At 39.6% G+C, this 20,802-nt stretch overlaps 2 protein-coding genes across 9 annotated transcripts in view; both read left to right on the forward strand.

The window, feature by feature from the left end:
• Positions 1 to 2,016: 2,016 nt before the first annotated feature.
• On the forward strand, positions 2,017 to 4,610 carry LOC135160859 (splicing factor YJU2-like). 6 transcript variants are annotated; one of them, XM_064117945.1, is made up of 4 exons: positions 2,028 to 2,186; positions 2,498 to 2,615; positions 2,746 to 2,877; positions 3,470 to 4,610. In XM_064117945.1, exons 3-4 carry the CDS (start codon positions 2,833 to 2,835, stop codon positions 4,514 to 4,516), a joined length of 1,092 nt encoding a protein of 363 aa, XP_063974015.1. In that variant the 5' UTR covers positions 2,028 to 2,186; positions 2,498 to 2,615; positions 2,746 to 2,832; the 3' UTR covers positions 4,517 to 4,610. The 6 variants fall into 6 exon arrangements, with proteins under 6 accessions (XP_063974040.1, XP_063974015.1, XP_063974057.1 ...); XM_064117987.1 differs by lacking the exon at positions 2,746 to 2,877; XM_064117960.1 differs by lacking the exons at positions 2,028 to 2,186; positions 2,498 to 2,615 and adding an exon at positions 2,632 to 2,650.
• Positions 4,611 to 17,794: 13,184 nt separating this feature from the next.
• Positions 17,795 to 20,802, forward strand: part of Ap-2alpha (Adaptor Protein complex 2, alpha subunit) — a 39,827-nt gene continuing 36,819 nt past the window's right edge. The window contains exons 1-2 of one of the 3 annotated variants that reach the window (XM_064131863.1): positions 17,795 to 17,947; positions 19,457 to 19,549. In XM_064131863.1, the coding sequence (XP_063987933.1) occupies positions 19,486 to 19,549 (64 nt within the window). In that variant the 5' untranslated portion in view covers positions 17,795 to 17,947; positions 19,457 to 19,485. Of the gene's footprint in view, positions 17,948 to 17,970; positions 18,196 to 18,477; positions 18,499 to 19,456; positions 19,550 to 20,802 lie in introns of those variants that run through there. The other 2 variants (XM_064131874.1, XM_064131884.1) reach the window with 2 other exon arrangements.

Here is a 20,802-nt window from a genome sequence, read left to right on the forward strand (position 1 = left end):
ATTTGTTGATCATTTGGAAATCGAAAAGAGGGCTATGGATACAATGAAAATGTTGTCTACTGTAGGAACGAGAGTTAAAGTTTATAGGGCACGAGGTGAAATGATACCTGGGTTCAAAGCGCCAAATAATAATTTAGTTGACTGTGACTCCAATATTAGTAACGTACCAGACAAATTTTGACGAACGTACCCTCCCTCACGTCAATTAAAACAGAAGTTCAAACATATTTACCAACCTGTTTAAACTTTGGTGGTAAATCCTACAAATTAATTGGAGCTATTGAATTTGTTCCGGGGCAGTATCGACCACTAATTTTAAGAAATAACAAACTTCCCAATTTATGGGAATTAAATGATGACATTTCCAGTTCGTCGCAAATTTGAAAATTGAAGAAAGTAGGAATAAAAACAACAAGTTTCATTTATTTGCTTTTTTATATTCGAGGTGAATTAAACCAATGACTCAATGAATCATTTCTCTAGTAAAATGATAAGTTATTTTATTGCAATAATCCTTTTTTCCTCAACTCAATCCTGAAAACCTTCAAATTTCTCATTCCCGGAGCATTAACAAAATGTTGAACTACAAAATAGAATGTAATTCGCGAAGTTATTCGTTAAAAAATGTTTGTTCCTCACAAACTATTAACACGTGTTTACTAGAATGCATTACATTCCATTCTTGATACTTAGGGTATTTAAAAAATGAATTCTGGCCTAATGATGTGACTACACACGAAAAAAATGTTACTACACTCCTCGGGGCGTCAATCTGCTTCGAATATGCAGTCAAATTCTTCAAGCGGTGAAAGTGGCGTGCCAACTTCACACAGCTCTTATCAAAGAGGATGGTCTATCCTCTTTGGCTCTTATTATCGGGATGGGTCTAAAATAGGTACATCCGCAAATAATGGTACAGGAAGTGGCGGCCATTTTCCCCAGCAGTTTCGGGGGTAGGGCCATCTAGAATCACTGTAGGGAACTGAAAAAGAGAATTTCTTTACCTGTTGTGAAAATTACCGATCGGAGAAAGGAATGCGAATGTCCTCTACCATAATTTTGTTGTAACACAAAATTTTTATGTTTTATAGATGGCGATAGTAATCCACAAATCATCTTTCAACGTTCTGTCAAGGGATGCTCATCCTAAAATACTAACGAGAATGTGCATGGAAGCTATATGCCCCGCTTTTTAAAATAATTAATTAATTGTTAATGAATTAATTTATTGTATCGATGATGGTTATTCACTCTTTGAACTTAATCAGATTTTTTTTTCGCAATGCTCTATAATATTTCTTACTGTTACGGTTAATTATATATAATTGGACCAACCTAAATTACCGGTGATGTAATTTAAAATTTAACAAAATGATAAATAAATAGTTGTTCATTGGATCATCCCATACAAATAATTGTTGTTAATGTTTATTGTTAATAATAAAAAAAATGGTTTCGGCGAGATTCGAACCCTGATCCTCCAGCATATAACAACTATTTATTTATCATTTTGTTAAATTTTAAATTACATCCCCGGTAATTTAGGTTGGTCCAATTATATATAATTAACCGTAACAATAAGAAATATTATAGAGCACTGCGAAAAAAATATCTGATTAAGTTCAAAGAGTGAATAACCATCATCGATACAATAAATTAATTCATTAACAATTAATTAATTATTTGAAAAAAACGGGGCATGTAGCTTCCAAGCACATTCTCGTTAGTATTTTAGGTTGAGCATCCCTTGACAGAACGTTGAAAGATGATTATTGGATTACTATCGCCATCTATAAAACATAAAAATTTTGTGTTACAACAAAATTATGATAGAGGACATTCGCATTCCTTTCTCCGATCGGTAATTTTCACAACAGGTAAAGAAATTCTCTTTTTCAGTTCCCTACAGTGATTTTAGATGGCCCTACCCCCGAAACTTCTGGGGAAAATGGCCGCCACTTCCTGTACCATTCTTTGCGGATGTACCTATTTTAGACCCATCCCGTATAATGACTGACATAACCTTGAAAATTCGCTTGTTTGTTATGACGGGTAAGTCGTACGTGACTGAGTGCTTTTTCACAAAGTTCTGGAATTGATTGTTTAGTTGACTACAAGACAGTGCAAATTTCCATAAAAGAGAAACCACATTACCTTGAAAGATGTCTGAACGTAAAGTGTTAAACGTAAGTACAACGAACAATAAATTTTATGAATTGGTTCAATTTGAAGGTTGTATTCTAATTGTTTGCATGATATAACGCAGGAATGAATAAAATAAAATGGGAATCTTTACATATTATTTGTTGGTGTGATGGAAACCCAATTTCTACAAATAGCAGAATCAAATTTTCACAAAATTTCAAAAAATTTTCTCGTCATACTGATATGCAGAGATAAATCAAATCCCATTAGAAGTCAATTGTTTACAGATAGATTTTTATAACTAATAAGAATAGAATTGCTTGCTGTAACAGTTAAAACCATCTCCTTACAGTTTCATGCTCTATCGCGGTGAGAATCCTGTATTTACCCAACAGTTTTAAAGTAACAAACAATAAATGGAGCGAGATGCTACAAACTCATATGATTTTTGCAATACAACAAACAAATAAGTAGGAAAATATATTCCTCAATTTATTACGAACTAGTAAACCAACGTAAAACTTTATCTTTCCAGTAATTTCTTGCCAAATCTCTTTTTCAAGACAAATCAAAAAAATTGTCGATTTTCGCTTTTTACAGAATTGCAGAGAATTTTTTTAAACAAATAAGATGAGAGTCTATTCAACAGAACTCATGTGACTATTGCATTGTGCATTTCCTTCTTTCATGTCATTGGGCCTGATAAACCGTGATTTATCTGAGAGAAGCGAGGTTAGAATCACGGTGTATACCATAAGGCAGTAAATTGAGATTCAATACAACGTCGTCACATTACATTATCTACCAGTTTCATTAGTATCTTGGTTGTATTGGACGCAACAGCTTTGTTATCGCATCTCTAATTGATTATTTAACTGTCCCCGCAGCGAAGAAAGTTTTAGTATTATATACATATATATTATACCTAATGAGTAAATAATTCCCTAATAAAGAAGGATTAGTAGTTTTTTTATGAGTTGAAAAGGAAATGTCCCACAGCAACAAAGAAATGAATATTTCCGAAATGCGGAAATATAAAAATGTGAATTATAAACCCGGAGGAAATCTTTTCTGAAATTGTTTAGCCTACTTTGACATTACTATTGCTGCCATCTGGAAAGTTATCATCAATGAAATTGGTAGAGACATAATAATAACAACACTCATATGGATTCTATTGCATAGATTATTCCCTATGTTTTTTTATTGTCCCTGACGACGCCTAAAAATCCTAAAATAATCTTAAAAATCCTTATAATAAGTTTTCCATTTTGTTTGCATCTGTGAATGGTATTATTAACCCGTTGACATTATTATTTTACAGAAATATTATCCCCCGGATTTTGATCCGTCGAAGATACCTCGCATGGAACTTGCCAAAAATCGTCAATATACAGTACGTCTAATGGCTCCCTTCAACATGAGATGTAAAACGTGCGGTGAATACATTTACAAAGGAAAAAAATTCAATGCCCGCAAGGAGGACGTCGACGGTGACGATTACCTCGGCATTAGGATATACAGATTCTACATAAAATGCACGAGATGTCTGCAGGAGATATCCTTCAAGACAGATCCAAAAAACACTGATTATGAGATCGAGGCAGGAGCTACGAGGAACTTCATGGCATTGAAATTAGCGGAGGAGCAAGCGCAGAGGGAGGAGGACGAGGAAAAGGAAGAGGAGGCAATCAATCCCATGAAATTATTGGAAAAGAGAATACACCAATGTAAACAGGCATTAGAATTACTCGAGTCTTTGGAGGAATTGAAGGACCTCAACAGGCGACAGCAGAGAATCAATTACGACGAGATGTTGGAGCAGTACAACACCTCCATCGCTAGACAGAGAACGATCAAAGGGCAAGAGAAATTGGACGAGGAATTGGTTCAATCCATCTTCAGCAAAAAGAGATTAATCGGCCATGTTTTAGAAGAGGAAATCATTGAGCTGGACGACCCTGATGATCCTTCCATTCGACCGAAGAGGCTGCACAGTTCCGATGAATTAACTACAACCGTCAATTCCGGTGAAACATCAGACGGTAAAGCCAGTTCAATGATACAGGGTGACATGACGAAGCCTAGTACCTTAACATCATCTTCGGTAGGAGAAGGTACCTCGTTGAGTTGGTCCGCAGTTTCTACTGCACCTCAAAATAGAAGCGAACAGTTAATCAAGAAAAAAACATGTCTAGGAATTGTTGCTGGTCGACATGATAATAAGGATTTGAAGCCTCTTACATCACCAAATAGACAGAATGATAATTCAAGCAACTCGCATAGTGTCGACGGCATTAGCACGAATGGCTTGGCGTTATTAGGGGCATATTCTGAAGGCAGTGATGACGGTAGCAGCGAAATAAGTTAATCTATTGGATTCAGAAAATTGTGCATATTTTTCTATGGAATGTAGAGATAGCTGGTAAATAATAATGATAATAAATAAAATAAATAACAATCGACTAGATGCAACGATGGCTCATAACTATCGAATGCTCGTTGTTCTTTATTCCTGGAAACCAGTGTGCTCGTGTATAAACCACTATTCGATTCAATCGAAGAATTGTTTAATATAAATTATGCTAAATATCAACTCAAAATCTCTCTCCCTGTCTTTAATTACATGCGTAAGACTTTTTCTTCATTTGTCAATATCATTGTCATATGTTCACATTCGAGGCGGGAAATACAAATAGGATGCGCGGAATGCGTTGTACCATGTAATGATAAATTATTTAAATTATTTTCTATGTACAATAATATGTATATAATATTCTATGTATATTATTTTATATGGAAAACAATTTAAGGTCCGGCTGGCTCAATAGCATCTAGTATATTTTTCATATAAATTTTTCATCTACAAATATTTGAAAAAATGAAAAAAAGTAATTTTAGAATCCGAGAACACATAATTATTAATAAATAATTCAAAAACCGTTGGTAGTTACTGGGCAACTACTGAGCAAAATGAAAAAAAAATGTAATGGATGCCAAACTATTTGGAACTAATAGTGATAATATTTTCTCCAATTTGAAAAACTAATATTGTGTGGAAAATTAATTGAAAAAAAATGCAGGGATTCAAACAAAGAGTATAGACTAAATAGAGACTTAGATCCGGGAAGTTAGGCGACCTCAAAGAGGATAGACCAAAGTAGAGGCTCAGTTCTGGGGGTTTGACTGACGCCAGTTTCTCCACGTTACCGACACGATTTCACCCCCGAGGAGACGGGGCGCCACGAGTCCTACTGGGGTATCTGCATATCGGCCAAGCGGGGGGGCTCCGTTCGTACTTGTTCAACTGTACAAATGATCAACTGTACACAAAATTTTCAGACGGTGAGAGCACTACTGTGAAGGGATTCAACTGTCGAGAGAAAAAGCTAGGCTGTACATGTGGACCCAGCGCCACATGTACAGCCTAGCTTTTTAGCATTTTAGAATTTTCAAACGGTGAAAGCACCGTTTGAAAATTCTGTGTACAGTTGATCATTTGTACAGTTGAACAAGTACGAATGGAGCCCCCCCGCTTGGCCGATATGCAGATACCCCAGTAGGACTCGTGGCGCCCCGTCTCCTCGGGGGTGAAATCGTGTCGGTAACGTGGAGAAACTGGCGTCAGTCAAACCCCCAGAACTGAGCCTCTACTTTGGTCTATCTTCTTTGACTGAGCCTCTACTTTGGTCTATCCTCTTTGGGCGACCTCACGCCACCGCTAGTAAAAATCGCAGCGGAGAGAGGCGCTACCGTCGATCTTGGCGAGTCTTGATGAGCCACCCAAAAATTTCATTATAACAATATCTCTCCCTTCTTAATCAACATTAAGGAACGAAACTGATGCTACCCCAAGAAGAATCAAACTCTTCTTGAACAAGTCCATTTTCATCTCTTAATGTCAAAACAGGAAAAGGGAAATCCACGAGGAAAATCGAAAAGCGGCAGCAACCCCAATGCAATCTTGGTGCAGAGACGCCCCAGAACGGAACAGAGCAGATAGCTCGGGGTGGGGGAATACAAGTAAGTAGGGAACATTAAACGGCTGCGCAGGCATTCTGAATATCGAACGGCCTTGAGGGAAGCTTTTCCCTTCAAACGCCGATTACAGCAGATTCGCCATCTCTACAAAAATTGATATTGTCCGTTCTAATTGAGATCAAGGGATGAAACCAACGTTATTCGATTGCTCATGAAATCTCTGATGAACGGGGTCAAGTCTACTTTTTTTTTTTTACTTTTTGACAGAACAATCCAATGGTTTTTTGATTCGCAGCTTTAAAGAAACTCTGGAGATGAGAATTTTGTATTATTAGAAATGCGACAGTGATAATGATTCAAACGTGTGAATGTTATGTTATTGTCTTTTATTTAATATGCTTGAAAGGCACAACCGGTTTGGTTCCTTTCCTTAGAGCAACTAACTAAAAAGGCTAAAGGGCCACAACACATAGACCATGGTCCCACTGATGCACCTCTGTTTAGGCCTAAGAGAACAGAGCATACACATCATACCCCAAACTTCTTACAATTTTCACCCATAAAAATGTTTTCCAATCTCAAGTGGAAACACTAGAATAAAAAAAAATACGAATCGTACAAAGACCTATCCAATCCAACTGTAACGTAATTTTTGATAAACAGTTTGAAATGTCAACTTCAATATGTGTAGTAAGATATGAACTTGGTACTTGGGTTTGGACCGCCGCCTTCCCAATCTCCTTAATTTTAAATGAAGCATCCTCATATCTTCATTTCTGCTCATCTTAGTGTTACTTAATTTCAATGGTCATCCAGTTGAACAGTTTTCTTGATATTACGGTTGGGATTAATTTTTGTGCTTGCAGACAAAGCAAGACGTGCTCTAGTGTTTTCGTGTCACCACAAAAGGCGCAGGTAGGGTTAGCACCGCCTTTCGGGGTACTTTTGTCTACATTGCCGCATCTTACAGGAGCCCGCTGCTCTTTGGTGTTACCCCTGTGTTCTTGTAGCTCCAGTACTTCTGATCATTGGCATCTACTGCTAAGTACTTGTTCTGGGGCCAATACCTACAGTAAGCTATATGGTACCAGTCGATCTGGATCTCCTGATCGGTCTTGGTGCTCTGATTTCTCTCGAGTTGACACAATAGCTCTTCAAGTCCTTCCTGATCCGAAATCCTCCTCAAAGAGGTACCATCTCCGACTTCCTCGAATGCCCCAGCGGTTCGGAGCCCACTCAAAAATGTAGGTCCACGCGTGTTCTCACATGAGAATACGAGGATAAATAAACACTACAGCCAAATTATTGATAGTATCTATGTGGAGAAACGTAAAACAGCAAAAAGAGCAAGCCAATGAATGAGACAATACAAATGCTGGTATGCAATTGCAAGGTACAGCATAGTCAAAAGCGTTACGTAGTGATGCTTAGAAGGCAACTCTTTTTTTTCCTCATATGCCCCGACCATCATTTTTCCAAGTTTGGAAGAGCACCTGTTGAGCACTCTCCTTATTTCTTTGCTCAGTGCTTTCCTGGGCCATCTGTCCTCCTTCCTCCCCAGGATATTTGTCAGGTACCTCTAGGCTCTCATTCGCCCCTCAATTTCAATGCTGCGTCTTCCTGACTCCATCCTCCATATGTAAGCAGGGGTGTTCGGTGCTAGCCCCATTGCTAACTTCACATATCGGCTCTGCATTCTCAGCATGGTAGCACAGTGACCCCACCCCCAGAGCTCAATACCATAGAGGCACTCTGACTTTCCAATAGTGTCCAGAACATATAGCCTTCTATGGAGCGTCCCCAAGCACTGTCGATTGCCATTCTTGCCTTATTAGCGAGTTTCCCCCCGTGCGTTCTGAAGAAGCTTCTCAGTGAGAACCAGAAGCCCAAATACTTAAACTCCCCTACAACTTCCAGCTTCGTACCATTGAACTCTCAGTAATGGTCCTTGGCCAATCTTCCCCCTTTTCGGAAGACCATCATTTCGGTGTTGCTTTCGTTGATGTGCAGATGATTGTTCTTGGAATAGGTTTCCACTATTGCCAGCATTGATCTCAATTCTTCAGCTTCCTTTGCCACCAGAGCTATGTCGTCAGCAAATTTTAGGTTGGTTTGAGACAGGCCTTTTTAGGATAATAAATACTTGACTTAATAGATACTTAAATAAATAATGAACGATCTTTCTAACAACTAAGACAATACTGTTGAAGGCCTTCACCTGGCGCGGCCTGGGTGAAGGGCTACCAGGGCTCTAGAAAATACTTTCGAGATTACTTCACTTGTTCGACAGTTACGATTCGATATTTGGGCACCAGTTAATTTAGCGATAATTAACAACGTTCGACTAATCTCAGATTCTCAGGTTGTGGAGGTTGGAAGATCCAGAATATTGACAGAGAGAGAGAGAGAAATAGGATAAGGACGGCAAGAATGCTATAAATAATACTTCCTAACCATTGTTAACTCTCAATAGCTTATTTCAACGTTCTCGGAAGTCGACTCTCACACACAAATTACAAAAATACGACGTAATACGACCAGAGATATAGCTCCTGACGCTGTCGGGTGGAGAGTATTCCTCGAGGGGCCTTTGGTGGCTCATTGCACGCTGATTTACGAATAATTTAGCCCACGCAACCCTTCACATTAACTACCCATTTAATGCCGCAATATTCAAACATGTTCAATATTCAATATTGAAGTATATATTCGACGAGACAATTTCAACAATTCCCTATGACAGCACATAGGATCTCCGAGAACAGAGGAAATTCTGTCGACGCGAAGGAGAAAATAGTATCTCCCATCTCGATTCTTCCCCCTTTTGCCTTTCACATCAGAAAACAATTCCCGATAACCTTTTTGCCATTTAATTCGACTTTGACTGAATATTTATTTTCAAATTTTTGATTGTAAAGATTTTTAGCTGTAATAGTTTTTAAACACAAAAGTTACTTTAAATTTCTCTCTCTCTCTTCGTCTATTGCTTACGTCTACATGAATGAAATGGACTATAATCGTGAAAACTTTTATTGAATTTTTCTCTTATGAGGAGTTGTCAACAAATTGCGTAAATTATTAGGGTTTTCTTTGTAACTTTCCCCAGAACTAAATCGAAACAAAATGGACATTTGACCGCCAAGTGGGGTAAAAACAACATGAACAATGATTCTAATGCTCATAGAACATGACGATTCGAATTAGAGTAATATCCTGGTATCATCATTCCTCTCAAGCTAACAGAAATCTTGAAAACTAGTAGGAAAATAACAAATAAACGAAATATAAGAAAGAATACGGTGTGGTCTTCACTTCCGTGTCTGTTTGTGTTTGGTTGGGACGAGCACTCTATACAATCCATCGTCCTTTAGATCAGGGGGTCCCCTGGCGATGTCGTCGAGCTGTTTCCTGGCGACAGGGGTCAAACGCCCCTTGATGGCCAGTTGTCGTTTTCCTTCTGATAGTTAAGTTGGAGTGGGAATATTGCTGTTGGCAATGGTAGAAGCTGTTGAGAGAGCATTCTGTCTAATAAGAAAACGACGTACCTTATTAGGTGTGTCAGTCGGGCATCGAATTTAATTTTGATTGCCTTCTTTAGCATGGACTCGCCCTCTCCAACCATCACACGATGATCCGATGAAATTAAGTCCCCTGTTACTGGTCAGGTTAGCGCAGATTCGCCGTCTTGATGAAAATCTTTTGTATGCTGCAGTGAAGCCTTCCGCGGTAAGGTCTGTCACCAGTTTCAGATAAGTTGCTGTGTCGAAACAGACAAATGTATGCCTTGGACATGGTTCTACTTGCCCCTGAGCCTCTCCACTTCAGGATGTTGATTGGGCCGGCGAAGTCGACTCCTGAGTGGAGGAAGACTTGATGGCGTCACTCGTCGCGATGGCAGCTGTCCCATCAGCTGTTGAGCCCTCACTGCTCGATGACGTGCACAGATGACGCACTTCATGATGTGCGAGCGTACTGGTGCTCGCCCTCGCTGTCCGAATTTCCTTTTCTGACGAAAGATGTAGCCATCGTGGTATTGAGAAGCCGCTTAATTGTTGAAGGCCCTCCCTGAAGAGTTTCCACCGTTTTACGTGCGTCATTGGAATTGGATCGACCCAGTCTAAGTTGAGTAGCCATAATTTCTGGATGATGATCTTCGCCGTGACGGTTACCGACGCAGTGAGTCCCAAGGGATCGTAGATCGGTGCAATCTCAGACAAGATTACGTATTTGGTGATGATATTCCCGTTGAAGCTCCTGGCCTTGTAGTAAAAAGTGTCTGTGTGGGGCTGCCAGCAGAGTCCTAACACTTTTACCATTGATTCCTTGAATTCGATGGATGGAGCTGATTCCGGTGATATTCCAAGCCGTCCGAGTGATTGTGGCGCGTTGCTGCACCATTTCTGCAGTGGCATGCCGCCCGCCATGCAGAGGTCTATTAATTCCCTAATGATCTTCTCCATTTCCCGTTCCGTGTCTGCACCTCCGTAAATATCGCCCTTTTGCGAACGTTGGTAGGGCCAGAGGGAATCGATAGCCTTCATCGATTACCAGCTGCTTCAGCCCCCAAAGAGACAACCAAGGTGCCCAGCTGGTACCGTACGCGACCGTTGTCAGTTGATAATCGATGAGCTGCCCTTCGTCGTATTTCCAATAAATCTGTTGATAGTCCCAGTCCTCCTGATGGACTCGAATTTGGCGGAACATTTTTTCGATGTTCGCACCGAATACCCAGCGATGCCGACGAAGCCAGATGAGAACGTCAGAGCACTCTGTCGGTAATTGTGGTCCTGAATGAAGGATGTCATTCAGTGACACTCCCGTTGAGCTTCAATGAGATACGTCGAATACGACTCTCAATTTTGTCGTCGTGCTGTCCGGTCTCAGCACTCCATAATGAGGCAAATAATATTCCTGCCATAGCTCTGACATCGATAATGTCCGTTGCATATGATCCAATACCTCATACTCCTTGATGAATTTCTTGTAGAGTGTATGAGCCTCTGGATCTGCTGATAGATGCCTGATGAGCTTCTGTAGACGTAACGTAGCCGTCGATGCAGTGTCCCTTAAGGCGGCTGGCGATGATTTAAACGGTAAGCGCACTATATAACGTCCCATTGAGTCCCTTCGATGAGTTTTCATGAAGTGCTCCTCGCATTCTATGTTACCCTTGCTCACAACTGCAGATGGCGTATCCAGTACTTCCTCCTGAATCCAGAATTTTTTCAGGAGGTCCAACAGTTGTTGATTGACCGTCTTTGTGACCACCTTCAGTGACCTCTTGATGGCGCAGCCTGTACAACAGACTGGCCCCGATACTACCCAACCAAAGGATGTTTGCTGGGCGATGAGTTTCGATCCGGTAAATCTCATGCTTCTCTCAGCAATCATTTTTCCGTAGATATCACCTCCGATGATGATGTCGATGGCCCCAGGTTGTAGGAATTTCCGATCTGCCAGTTGAAGTTCCCATAACCCCGGGGGAGTCCGCGTTTCGCAAGCAAATGGCAGTATTTTCGCCGTGAACTTGCTCAGGATGTGCGCTTCCACGTTGACCTGTACGGTAAAATTATATCTCGGTTGTAAGTCGAATGACACAACCCCGCGCGTTCTTCCCGATGAAGTTTGTCCGTTGGCGATGATTGATAACGATGATGACCTCCGTTTCAGACGTAATTGATTGATCAAGTGCTCAGATACCAATGACACTTCTGAGCCTTGATCGATGAGGATCCTTGCTGGCCTTGGGTATCCGTTGTGATTCAGGGCAAAAACCCTTGCCGTTGTCAAAACGACCAGTTGAGCTCCTTGCTGGTAGGATTGTTGAGCTTCCCCGAGATGACTGTCAGAGGTCATTGACATCTTCCCTAATGATGATTCGCCTCGTGTTGTGTCTGGACAAGTTGCTGATCCCGAAGATTTGTTGACAGCATCCTGATTATTGATTCCTCCTTGCGTGTTGATGATACTATCTCCACTTGTGTTGTTGTCCACCGATGTGCTGGCCGTATGATGTTACCGTATGGATCTGTTTCGCTTCATCATGGATCAATGTGTGATGGAGTCCCTGACATATTCGACACCTCTTGTTGCTCTTGCACTTTTGCGCGCGATGAGGCCCCATGCAGTTATAACAGAGCCCGTGGTCTACGAGAAACTGCTTCTTTTGCGACAGGTTCATGTCATAGAACTTGGGGCATTCTGTCCCAATCCAGTGGGGCCCTCCGCAAGCCACGCAGTCTGTCCCCCTTGCTGGTGTTCTTCGAAGTGGGTTGCTTGATGGTGCCCGTCCCCTGGGGGCCTCTGATGACGTGTCCGATGTTGACCCGTAATTAGCCCTCGCTAATGATCTCGGCTTTTCTGAGCTCGTAGATAATACTGTTTTCTCCCCCTCCCGTTCCATGTTCTCCAGGGCCCTTGCTCTGGCCTTGAGGAACTCCACAAAAGTCTGTAGCCTCGGGGGATCTATTGAGTCTCCAAGATTGAGCTCCCAGTCCTCTCTTGTTCTGTGATCGAGAGCTTCCCTGATGATGTGGCAGATGATGATGTCCCATGACTCCGTTGGTGCCCCAAGACTCTTCAGTACCGTTAAAGACTCGGTCACTGAATCGATGACCTGTAGAAGGCCGGCTGCTGACTCTCCCTTAAGCCCCCTTAGGTTGCTGATCCGATTAACATGAGCTGCCATGATGAGCCTCGGGTTTTCATACCGAGCGATGAGCTTGTTCCACGCAGTCTCATAATTGGCTGCTCCACTGCCGATGTTGGCGATCAGCTCTGCAGCTGGCCCCTTAATGGCCTTCTTCAGCCTGACTATTTTGTCCATGTCAGTATAACCAGGCTGACTATGCACCAGGGAGACGAAGGCGTCATGGAAGTTTCTCCACTCCAAATAAGTCCCATGAAACTCGGGGAGTTGGAGCCTTTCCAAATGGCTCGTTGATTGTCCCGGTGGATGCTGGCCCGACCTCCTCGTCTGTAGACTAGCCGCTATGCGACCTAGCTCCTCCATGGCCTGGATATACGCCCCTTGGGCCTGGTCGAAGATATCATCCGCAAAATACGGATGAGCTGCGGTTAATTCTGTGACCTCGTCCAGCAACCTCTCGTGATAGGTCGAGAATTTGGTCCACATGTCCCCCACGATAAGCTGATAGGCCTCCAGTTCGTCATGTCGAAGAACTCCGATGTCTTCGTTGCTAATTTTCTGGATGATGCCCCGAAGAGTTGTGACACGGTTCACTTGGGTGCTGACCTTCAGCTCAAAATTGACAGGCCAGCGTGTAATCGACCTCCTCGATTTGATGATTGGCTTCTTCAGGTCAATTGCGGAGGCCTCTTCAATGACGTCCACGTGCTGTTCCGAGTATTCCTCTGTAAAGTCCATGTTGGGTGCCCCGATTCTCTCCTGATCCTCGACGATGTCTGTCCAAGCTGTTATTTTCCCGGAATTGTCCCTCTGCATGAGGTGTAATGTAATTCTCCAATTAATTAATTTCCCAAAGGAGATAGATGATTGCCGTTGAGTAGGATGCTGCAACACGTCGGTGGGTTACTGTCTGATCCACTGACTTACCGATAGATATGGGTAAGTAGTTGCCGACCGCCGTTGAAGAGCTCGCCGATGAGTTACCGATCGCCGCGTTGATCGATGGGGCGTTTGATGAATTACGTTGAGTGTGGAATGGAACGAGATTGGAAGAATCGGATGAGTGCCGGAATCCGCCGAGTCCTTACGATGATTTCCGTTTGTTGCCCACGATGTAAACAAGCACGTTGCTAAGGTTACCGTGTTAATCCCTTGAGGAATCTTCTCGATGAATACCCTGATTTTGGACAAAAGGCCAGGGAATTTATTGTCTTTATTGCCTGTTGCTAAGCCGATATCCTTGTTATGTGGGCCCCACCAAGATCTAACCATGTGGCTACCGTCCGTTTTTCCTCGCGTTGATTTTCCGATTCACTTCACCTCACTTCAGTCCCGAATCCAACTCAAAGGACCAATGTTAACAATTTTGATGTCCGGGTTGGATGGAATGGGTGGATGTGACGGGAAGTGTGGAAATTCGTTGAGGGGTAACTTATTCACTGCAGACACGTGGCTGTATGATGAGAATCCCGTTTTATTGTAAAACACACACGTAGATATTAATGTCACAATAAAAAATTGGATGGCTAATGGACTGTATTTGAACTAAAAAGAGATGAGGTTCGCAATAGTGAGAATAATTCCCGATGATTTCCGGGCCAGTTAGGATAACGCGCCCAAGCCGGATGATCTACGATTGTGTACTGACCACCGTAACGGTCCCGAACACCCGTCGTAACCTCTCGTGACGTTGGTCAAAGGTAATTGGTTGACGCCGGGGGACATTTGACTGACAGATTTTGAACAATCTTCGATGTCCAATTTGCTTTTAAGTAGTATCGATTTATCATCTATAAAACAAATTGAAATCAAATTTCCATCGATTTTTAGTTTCAATATAAGAATCAAATAGGTAGAAGGTTCTGTTATCATTGTACTTCATAGAACATTGTTTGCCGGCCATGAAAACATTTTTCATTGAAGAAATATGTAAAATTGGATCCGTAAAAAGACTGAGTACTGACATATTAGGAAGGGGATTCACTCACAGTTTCTGGATTGGGAATTGTTGTTTCCCATTGACGCAGAGGGAATAAAAATGCCCGATTGCTAATTATATAATTAGGTTTTTCGAAGAAATTAAGGACTTGTCACAAGCGAACAGGAACTCGGACAGTCTGACATGTAGCTAGTCGACGACGGGTAGACATAGATTTTTATTAAAAATGAATAAGGAAAAACGTTTTACTGCATTGGGAGAAAAATATCATTTTCTAAATCATATTTGTTTTGGATGAAAAAATGCCCGAAATTTCGATTCGAAAATCCGATCCTCAAAACAGCCGGGCATCCCTGAACAATATTATACATTCGTGGATGCGACCCCGCAGTGTGCTTTATATATTTATACATATATATATCAAAGCAAATAGCGAGCAAATAGTGAGGGAGTTTGTTATAGCGGGAAAAACATATCTGGTGACCAGAGATGGTCAAGAAAGAAATGTCCAAGGGTTAAGGGTGGAAGAAGAAATTATATTGCCCTCTGGAGAGGAGTTTAATGTGGACCTCACCAATAAGGTTTAGTCGGTTCATTGTATGTCTTCGTTCAGTAAAGTACCTCTTGACTGTCTAGAGTCTTATAATTTTTAATAATAATTCTCAGTCTTAAAAATACTCTAAATGTTTATTTATTTCGACCTCCATAATGCAATACTTTATTTGTTGATTCCCATCATTTTTATATATTCTATTCAATTGATTATGATAGAGGACATCAAGACTAAAATTTCACATAAAGAAAACAAATTCGATCGGGTCAATTCTAAGATATTGAATAATCACATAATAATAATTTGATACTAACAATTGAATATCGACGAAACTAAGCATTTCATTACCTTTATTTTCAATACCATTCGGTGTAGTGATGAAAGAAAGATCTCGTCCGAATTTTAAGTTAATGGCTTCATGTTGGCACGGCTGAAAGGGATTTTTCAAACGCAGCGCATCTCCTCAGTAAGATACCGACCTGAGGGCAGAGCTACTTTCGTTCAGAGTTTATGAGAGAAGCGCAACACTTTTTCCTTGAAAAACAGAAAAGAAACAATAACTATGATTTCTTCCAGGGTTCACTCCCCAATTTTTAATTGATTTCAATAGATCCTTATGTGACGAAAAAGATGGAAAAACAAAAAAATATTCGCGTGAAATTCATGCACGACAGAAGTGAAACTTCTTAGCCATCGACTGTTAAAAAATTTTGTCTGAATTTTTTGTGATTATTTTTCCTATCCAAATTTCAGCCAATAGAATTGCACCATTCGACGTTATTTTGTATAGCCAACATGGTATTTCAGCGGAAATTCTTGGAAATTTCACTGGAAATTTTGCATGTTGCCTGTATAAAAAAAAAACAAATGATGAAGTAACCCTCAATTATATCTGACAGATTAAATGGCAATTCGTTGAAAATTATGTCTCATGGTGCAATTCTATCGGCCAACATTTGGATGGAAAAAATAATCACATATAATACCACAAGTGGTTCAAAATTATCGAATATTTCCCGATAGATTCGTTGCAAACAAATGAAGGAGTCAAGTTTTTCAGGCTAAAAAATCACGAGTGCGAAGCACGAGTTTGGTTAAGTGTCGTTTGTTTACCAAAATATTCAAAAAATTATCGCTGATATTCGAGGTAGGCTATACAAAATATCAACAAATGGTGCAATTCTATTGGCTGAAATTTGGGTGGGAAAAATAATCACATATAATACCACAAGTGCTTCAAAATTATCGAATACTTCCCGATAGATTCGTTGCAAACAAATGAAGGAGTCAAGTTTTTCAGGCTAAAAAATCACGAGTGCGAAGCACGAGTGATTTTTCCTGAAAAACTTGACGACTTCATTTGTATGCAGGGAACCTAGAGGGAAATATTCTATAATTTTGAAGCTCGAGTGGTATTCAGGGGATTATATTTCCTATCCAAATTTCAGCCAAGAGAATTGTGCCATGACATGAAAAGAGGTTTATTTGGTTAAGTGTCGTTTGTTTACCAAAATATTCAAAAAATTATCGCATATAATACCACAAGTGCTCCGAAATTATCGAATATTTCCCGATAGGTTCGTTGCAAACAAATGAACGTGTCAAGTTTTCCAGTTTAAAAATCACGAGCGCGAAGCGCGAGTCAGCCAGACGAGCGTAAAGAAGTTGGACTTCAAAAACTCAATATATTGCTCAATTATGGAGATATTTTCGAAAAGCGAATTATAAACAAATCATGATTTTACAAAAACGGCATAACCGATCGAGCTGAAACTGGGTCTCGAGTTAGTCTCACGTCTTATATACTACCTGACGAAATTTCAATTTTTTTTTGAAAGTTTTTACCCCGTTCTAGGCTTTTTTAACTAAAAAAAAACTTCTGGTCAAGAGGCCTTCAAATTTACCTTTCAAATCCGGAGTGGAAATTATTAATTAACGTAGTTCTATCCTCAGGTCGGTATTTTATCGACCGGATACACTGCGTTTGAATATTTGCAGTTGCCAAATTTTCCAACTAATTGCATAAGTGAATTTCTAAAAAACTCATCTATGGTCAATATCATATCTAAATGAGATTTCGGAAAATATTGATATCTCTTTAAACATTCCCTTCTAATAAACAAATAATAGAACTTATTTACTAAATTAGAAAAAACTCCTTGATTTTTAGAACAGAAATGTTAATTTTCCCATTATACCCTTTGTGTAGTTCTGATTGTTGAACTTTTTTTTATTTTTTTCAAAAACAAAAAACAAATAATTAAATTGAGAAATAAATGTCGATTCCAAATGTGATGGAGTTTTATAACGGTTTTGAGAGTGTCGAAATTAATTTAAACGGTAAAGTTACTTGAAAGTCATTGTTAGGTGTAGAAGAGCAATGTGACATTTGCCATTCAAACAATAATCGAAAATAATGCGAGGAAGACGCATGCGCGTTGCCCGTTAACGCCGGCGCACGGGTCGGTATGATGCGCAGCCGATGTGACCGTACGGGTTTCACGTACTATGTTTCACGGTGCAGCCGTCAGGGAAGTTGGAGCCAGTCAGCGGTTGCAAATGGCGGCAGCCACTAAATTTGTGGTACCGACTCGCGTTTAGTTAACGCCTCTCCCCTTTCCCCCCGGTGAAAATAAATGCAAGCGTAAAGTTGGCGATAAAAACATAATATTTCGTATCGGTACGTAGAGACATGTATTCAACCGGTAAATAAACCACAAGTGTAGCAAAAAAAATAGGCCTGGAAGGACATAGTTAAGAGGGAGGCTTTCACACGGCTCATTCTCCATCTACTGATTTTTCATTCACATTTCACCGACACATTCTCCACAATCAAATCCACCACTTCATTATCCAATTTTCATCCTCATCATCGACGTGACATATCTGTCCATTTAATAATCACGTATGTGGATTGAATAAAATCCGGTGAGTCAATTTACTTCGGGAAAAAAAACATTTCCATTCTCTGCCACACGATCTTTGACTTCTGGGTGTTGCGTGCGCGCTTGTTGGAGAATCCGCTGTCAAAAAATTACATATGTCTCTTGAATTACATCTTATTTGATGAATTGAGTGGTGCCCGTATGTTGAATTGTGTTGGACATGGGACAGGGTTTTAAGCGAATTGATAACGTGGTTGGAATTGATATTTTTTCGGTGCAAGGTGGTTCCAAATTTAGTGAACGCTGCACAATTATATTGATTACAAATTCTGTCAAATACCTTCATGTAATCTTGCAAACTATTGCTTCATTTTCTCATTTCTCACTATTTGTTATTTTTCATCACGAGGATGTCCTAACAAAACAATTCTTTTTTTAACACTTTATTGTTTTACTTTTAATAATTGAAGCAACTTAATTTTTTCCTTCTTCTAATTTTTGTTTATAATGGAAACATTCAGTAATGAAGAACTCACTCGAGCTTTAGAGCGATATCTCAAAATCTAAGGGAGACAGAAAAATTTTCGTCATACGATTTGTTGTAGAACTGAATTCGTTCCATAGAAAAGGTCCAATGAAAAATTTCCTAGCTTCCTTAGATTCGGAGATATTCTTCAGAAACTGATCTCTAATAAAAAGTGGAACTTGTCGCTTTTGAAAAGTCTTTTCAAAGTCTTTGCTGAGGTAGCTTTTTTATAAAACCACCTCAGCAATGACGGATTTTAGTATACAGATAATCAATAGTTATTAACCCACCTCTTGTTTTCAACATAATTCATTTATCAACTCCTAATCAATTTTAATTGGCTCGCAGCAAGAATAGATTTAAATTCAGTCAAATAAATGTTACCAATAAATATTATTCCCATTGTTTTTTAAGTTTCTGAACTATTGTAGAGCACCTTTATTCGTCTGATCCTAACTTGGATTTTTTTCTAATGGAAAATTCTGTACAAGGGTATTCAATTATCGTGATCTTTAATCTATTGATTGGCTCTATCCTATTGGATATTTTCAAAATTGTGTTGTTATGCCAACTTTTAATTTTCCTATTCTTATGTGTAAAAAGGTTGAATTAAGATGTTTCTATTGCTGTAGATCTGTACAAAATACTCCTATGGTGCGAACTCCATTTTTCATTATGACATTTTTTTTGTTAGTAGTGTAAGAAGTTATATAAGAGCATTCAGTCGCAATGATGTACAGCAACCAATTGTTTTGATTGCTTTTTTTATAATCACCAGGTGATCCTGTACCGAACAAATAAATCAAGATGCCAGCGGTACGTGGGGATGGCATGCGTGGGCTCGCTGTATTTATTTCAGACATAAGAAATTGTGAGTTGACATTATTTTTACTGCCGATCTTCAATGTTCATATTGGAAGCTTTACATAGCTTGTTTATAATTGACACTAGGATGGTTTAGACATTTCTTTACGTTAGACAATTACCCTTTCTCCTCACTCCTCTCGTCAACTCCCATATGACCCCTATGACCTTTATTTCGACAATTGCTCGATCTTTGGCCTCCCTAGTTTTTAACGCTTTATTTTTTATCTGCAATTTGGCATTTTGATGTTGAGCAACAAATTTTCATCACTATTTGCAGTTTTTTATATATATCTAATATATAAAATTCTCGTATATATATATATGTCTATGCATAGGGTCAGTTGCCTGGTCTAATATTTTAGTGATAAAATATCATCAAAACCTGGAGACGTTAATGATTCCAAAAGTATGCAAACAAGTGTACAGTTGATATTGATTTGTCCTGGTGCGAAAAAAAGAAAACATTCTTAAAGGATTCTCGTGTAGGCTAATCAAATCATTAGTTGAAAAATGCCAAAGATAATGTGATGCTTAGCGTAGTAATGAAATATTTCATTGCATAAGCGAAAAATTCACAGTGGGATGATGGGAGACTTTTTTTGTATAAAACATACATTATACTGAACAAAATTGTTTAAGAAATTCTTATTTTTTTATAATAATGAGAAAAAAAACTATTTTTTTATACAAGTAAGACTTGTTTTACTATCGGTAGTCTACATATTTTTTTCTGCTACAAGTTTGGAGACCTTTTAAATTATAGTTTAAAGTATTCGCCACCTTTTCTGTTATGGTTATGTGTTTAATTTTATTAGTCGCATTATTGATTTTGTCGGATTGAAATTGTGAGTTATTGAATTGTCATTCAAGAACATATACCCTGTCAATTTAACTCGAGTTCATAAATTGTATGACAATTGTGTGATGAACAATAGTTGTGTGCATCCAGGCTCTGCTTGTCTAGACAATTGATATAAGTTTAGATGCATCATCAACGATTTTTCCAGTCAGGCTTACTCCTCCGGCTTATAAATTGTTGTCATTGAAATTGAGGAGAGCTGTTTTTGCCTCTCAACTTTTTTTCATACGCATGCATGATGCAAGGGGGGCGGAACACTGATACAGCACTATCTTTCCATACTCAACATTCTATGGAGCAGATGTTTATTTTTGGTTTTCGTGGAGAGTTGAAACGCCACTAGAATTGTTTCGTCGGTGTGATTGAATTTATCTAATGGGAGATTGATGAAGGGTGGG

The sequence above is a fragment of the Diachasmimorpha longicaudata genome, chromosome 1 (assembly GCF_034640455.1).
Source record: "Diachasmimorpha longicaudata isolate KC_UGA_2023 chromosome 1, iyDiaLong2, whole genome shotgun sequence".
Taxonomy (NCBI): domain Eukaryota; kingdom Metazoa; phylum Arthropoda; class Insecta; order Hymenoptera; family Braconidae; genus Diachasmimorpha; species Diachasmimorpha longicaudata.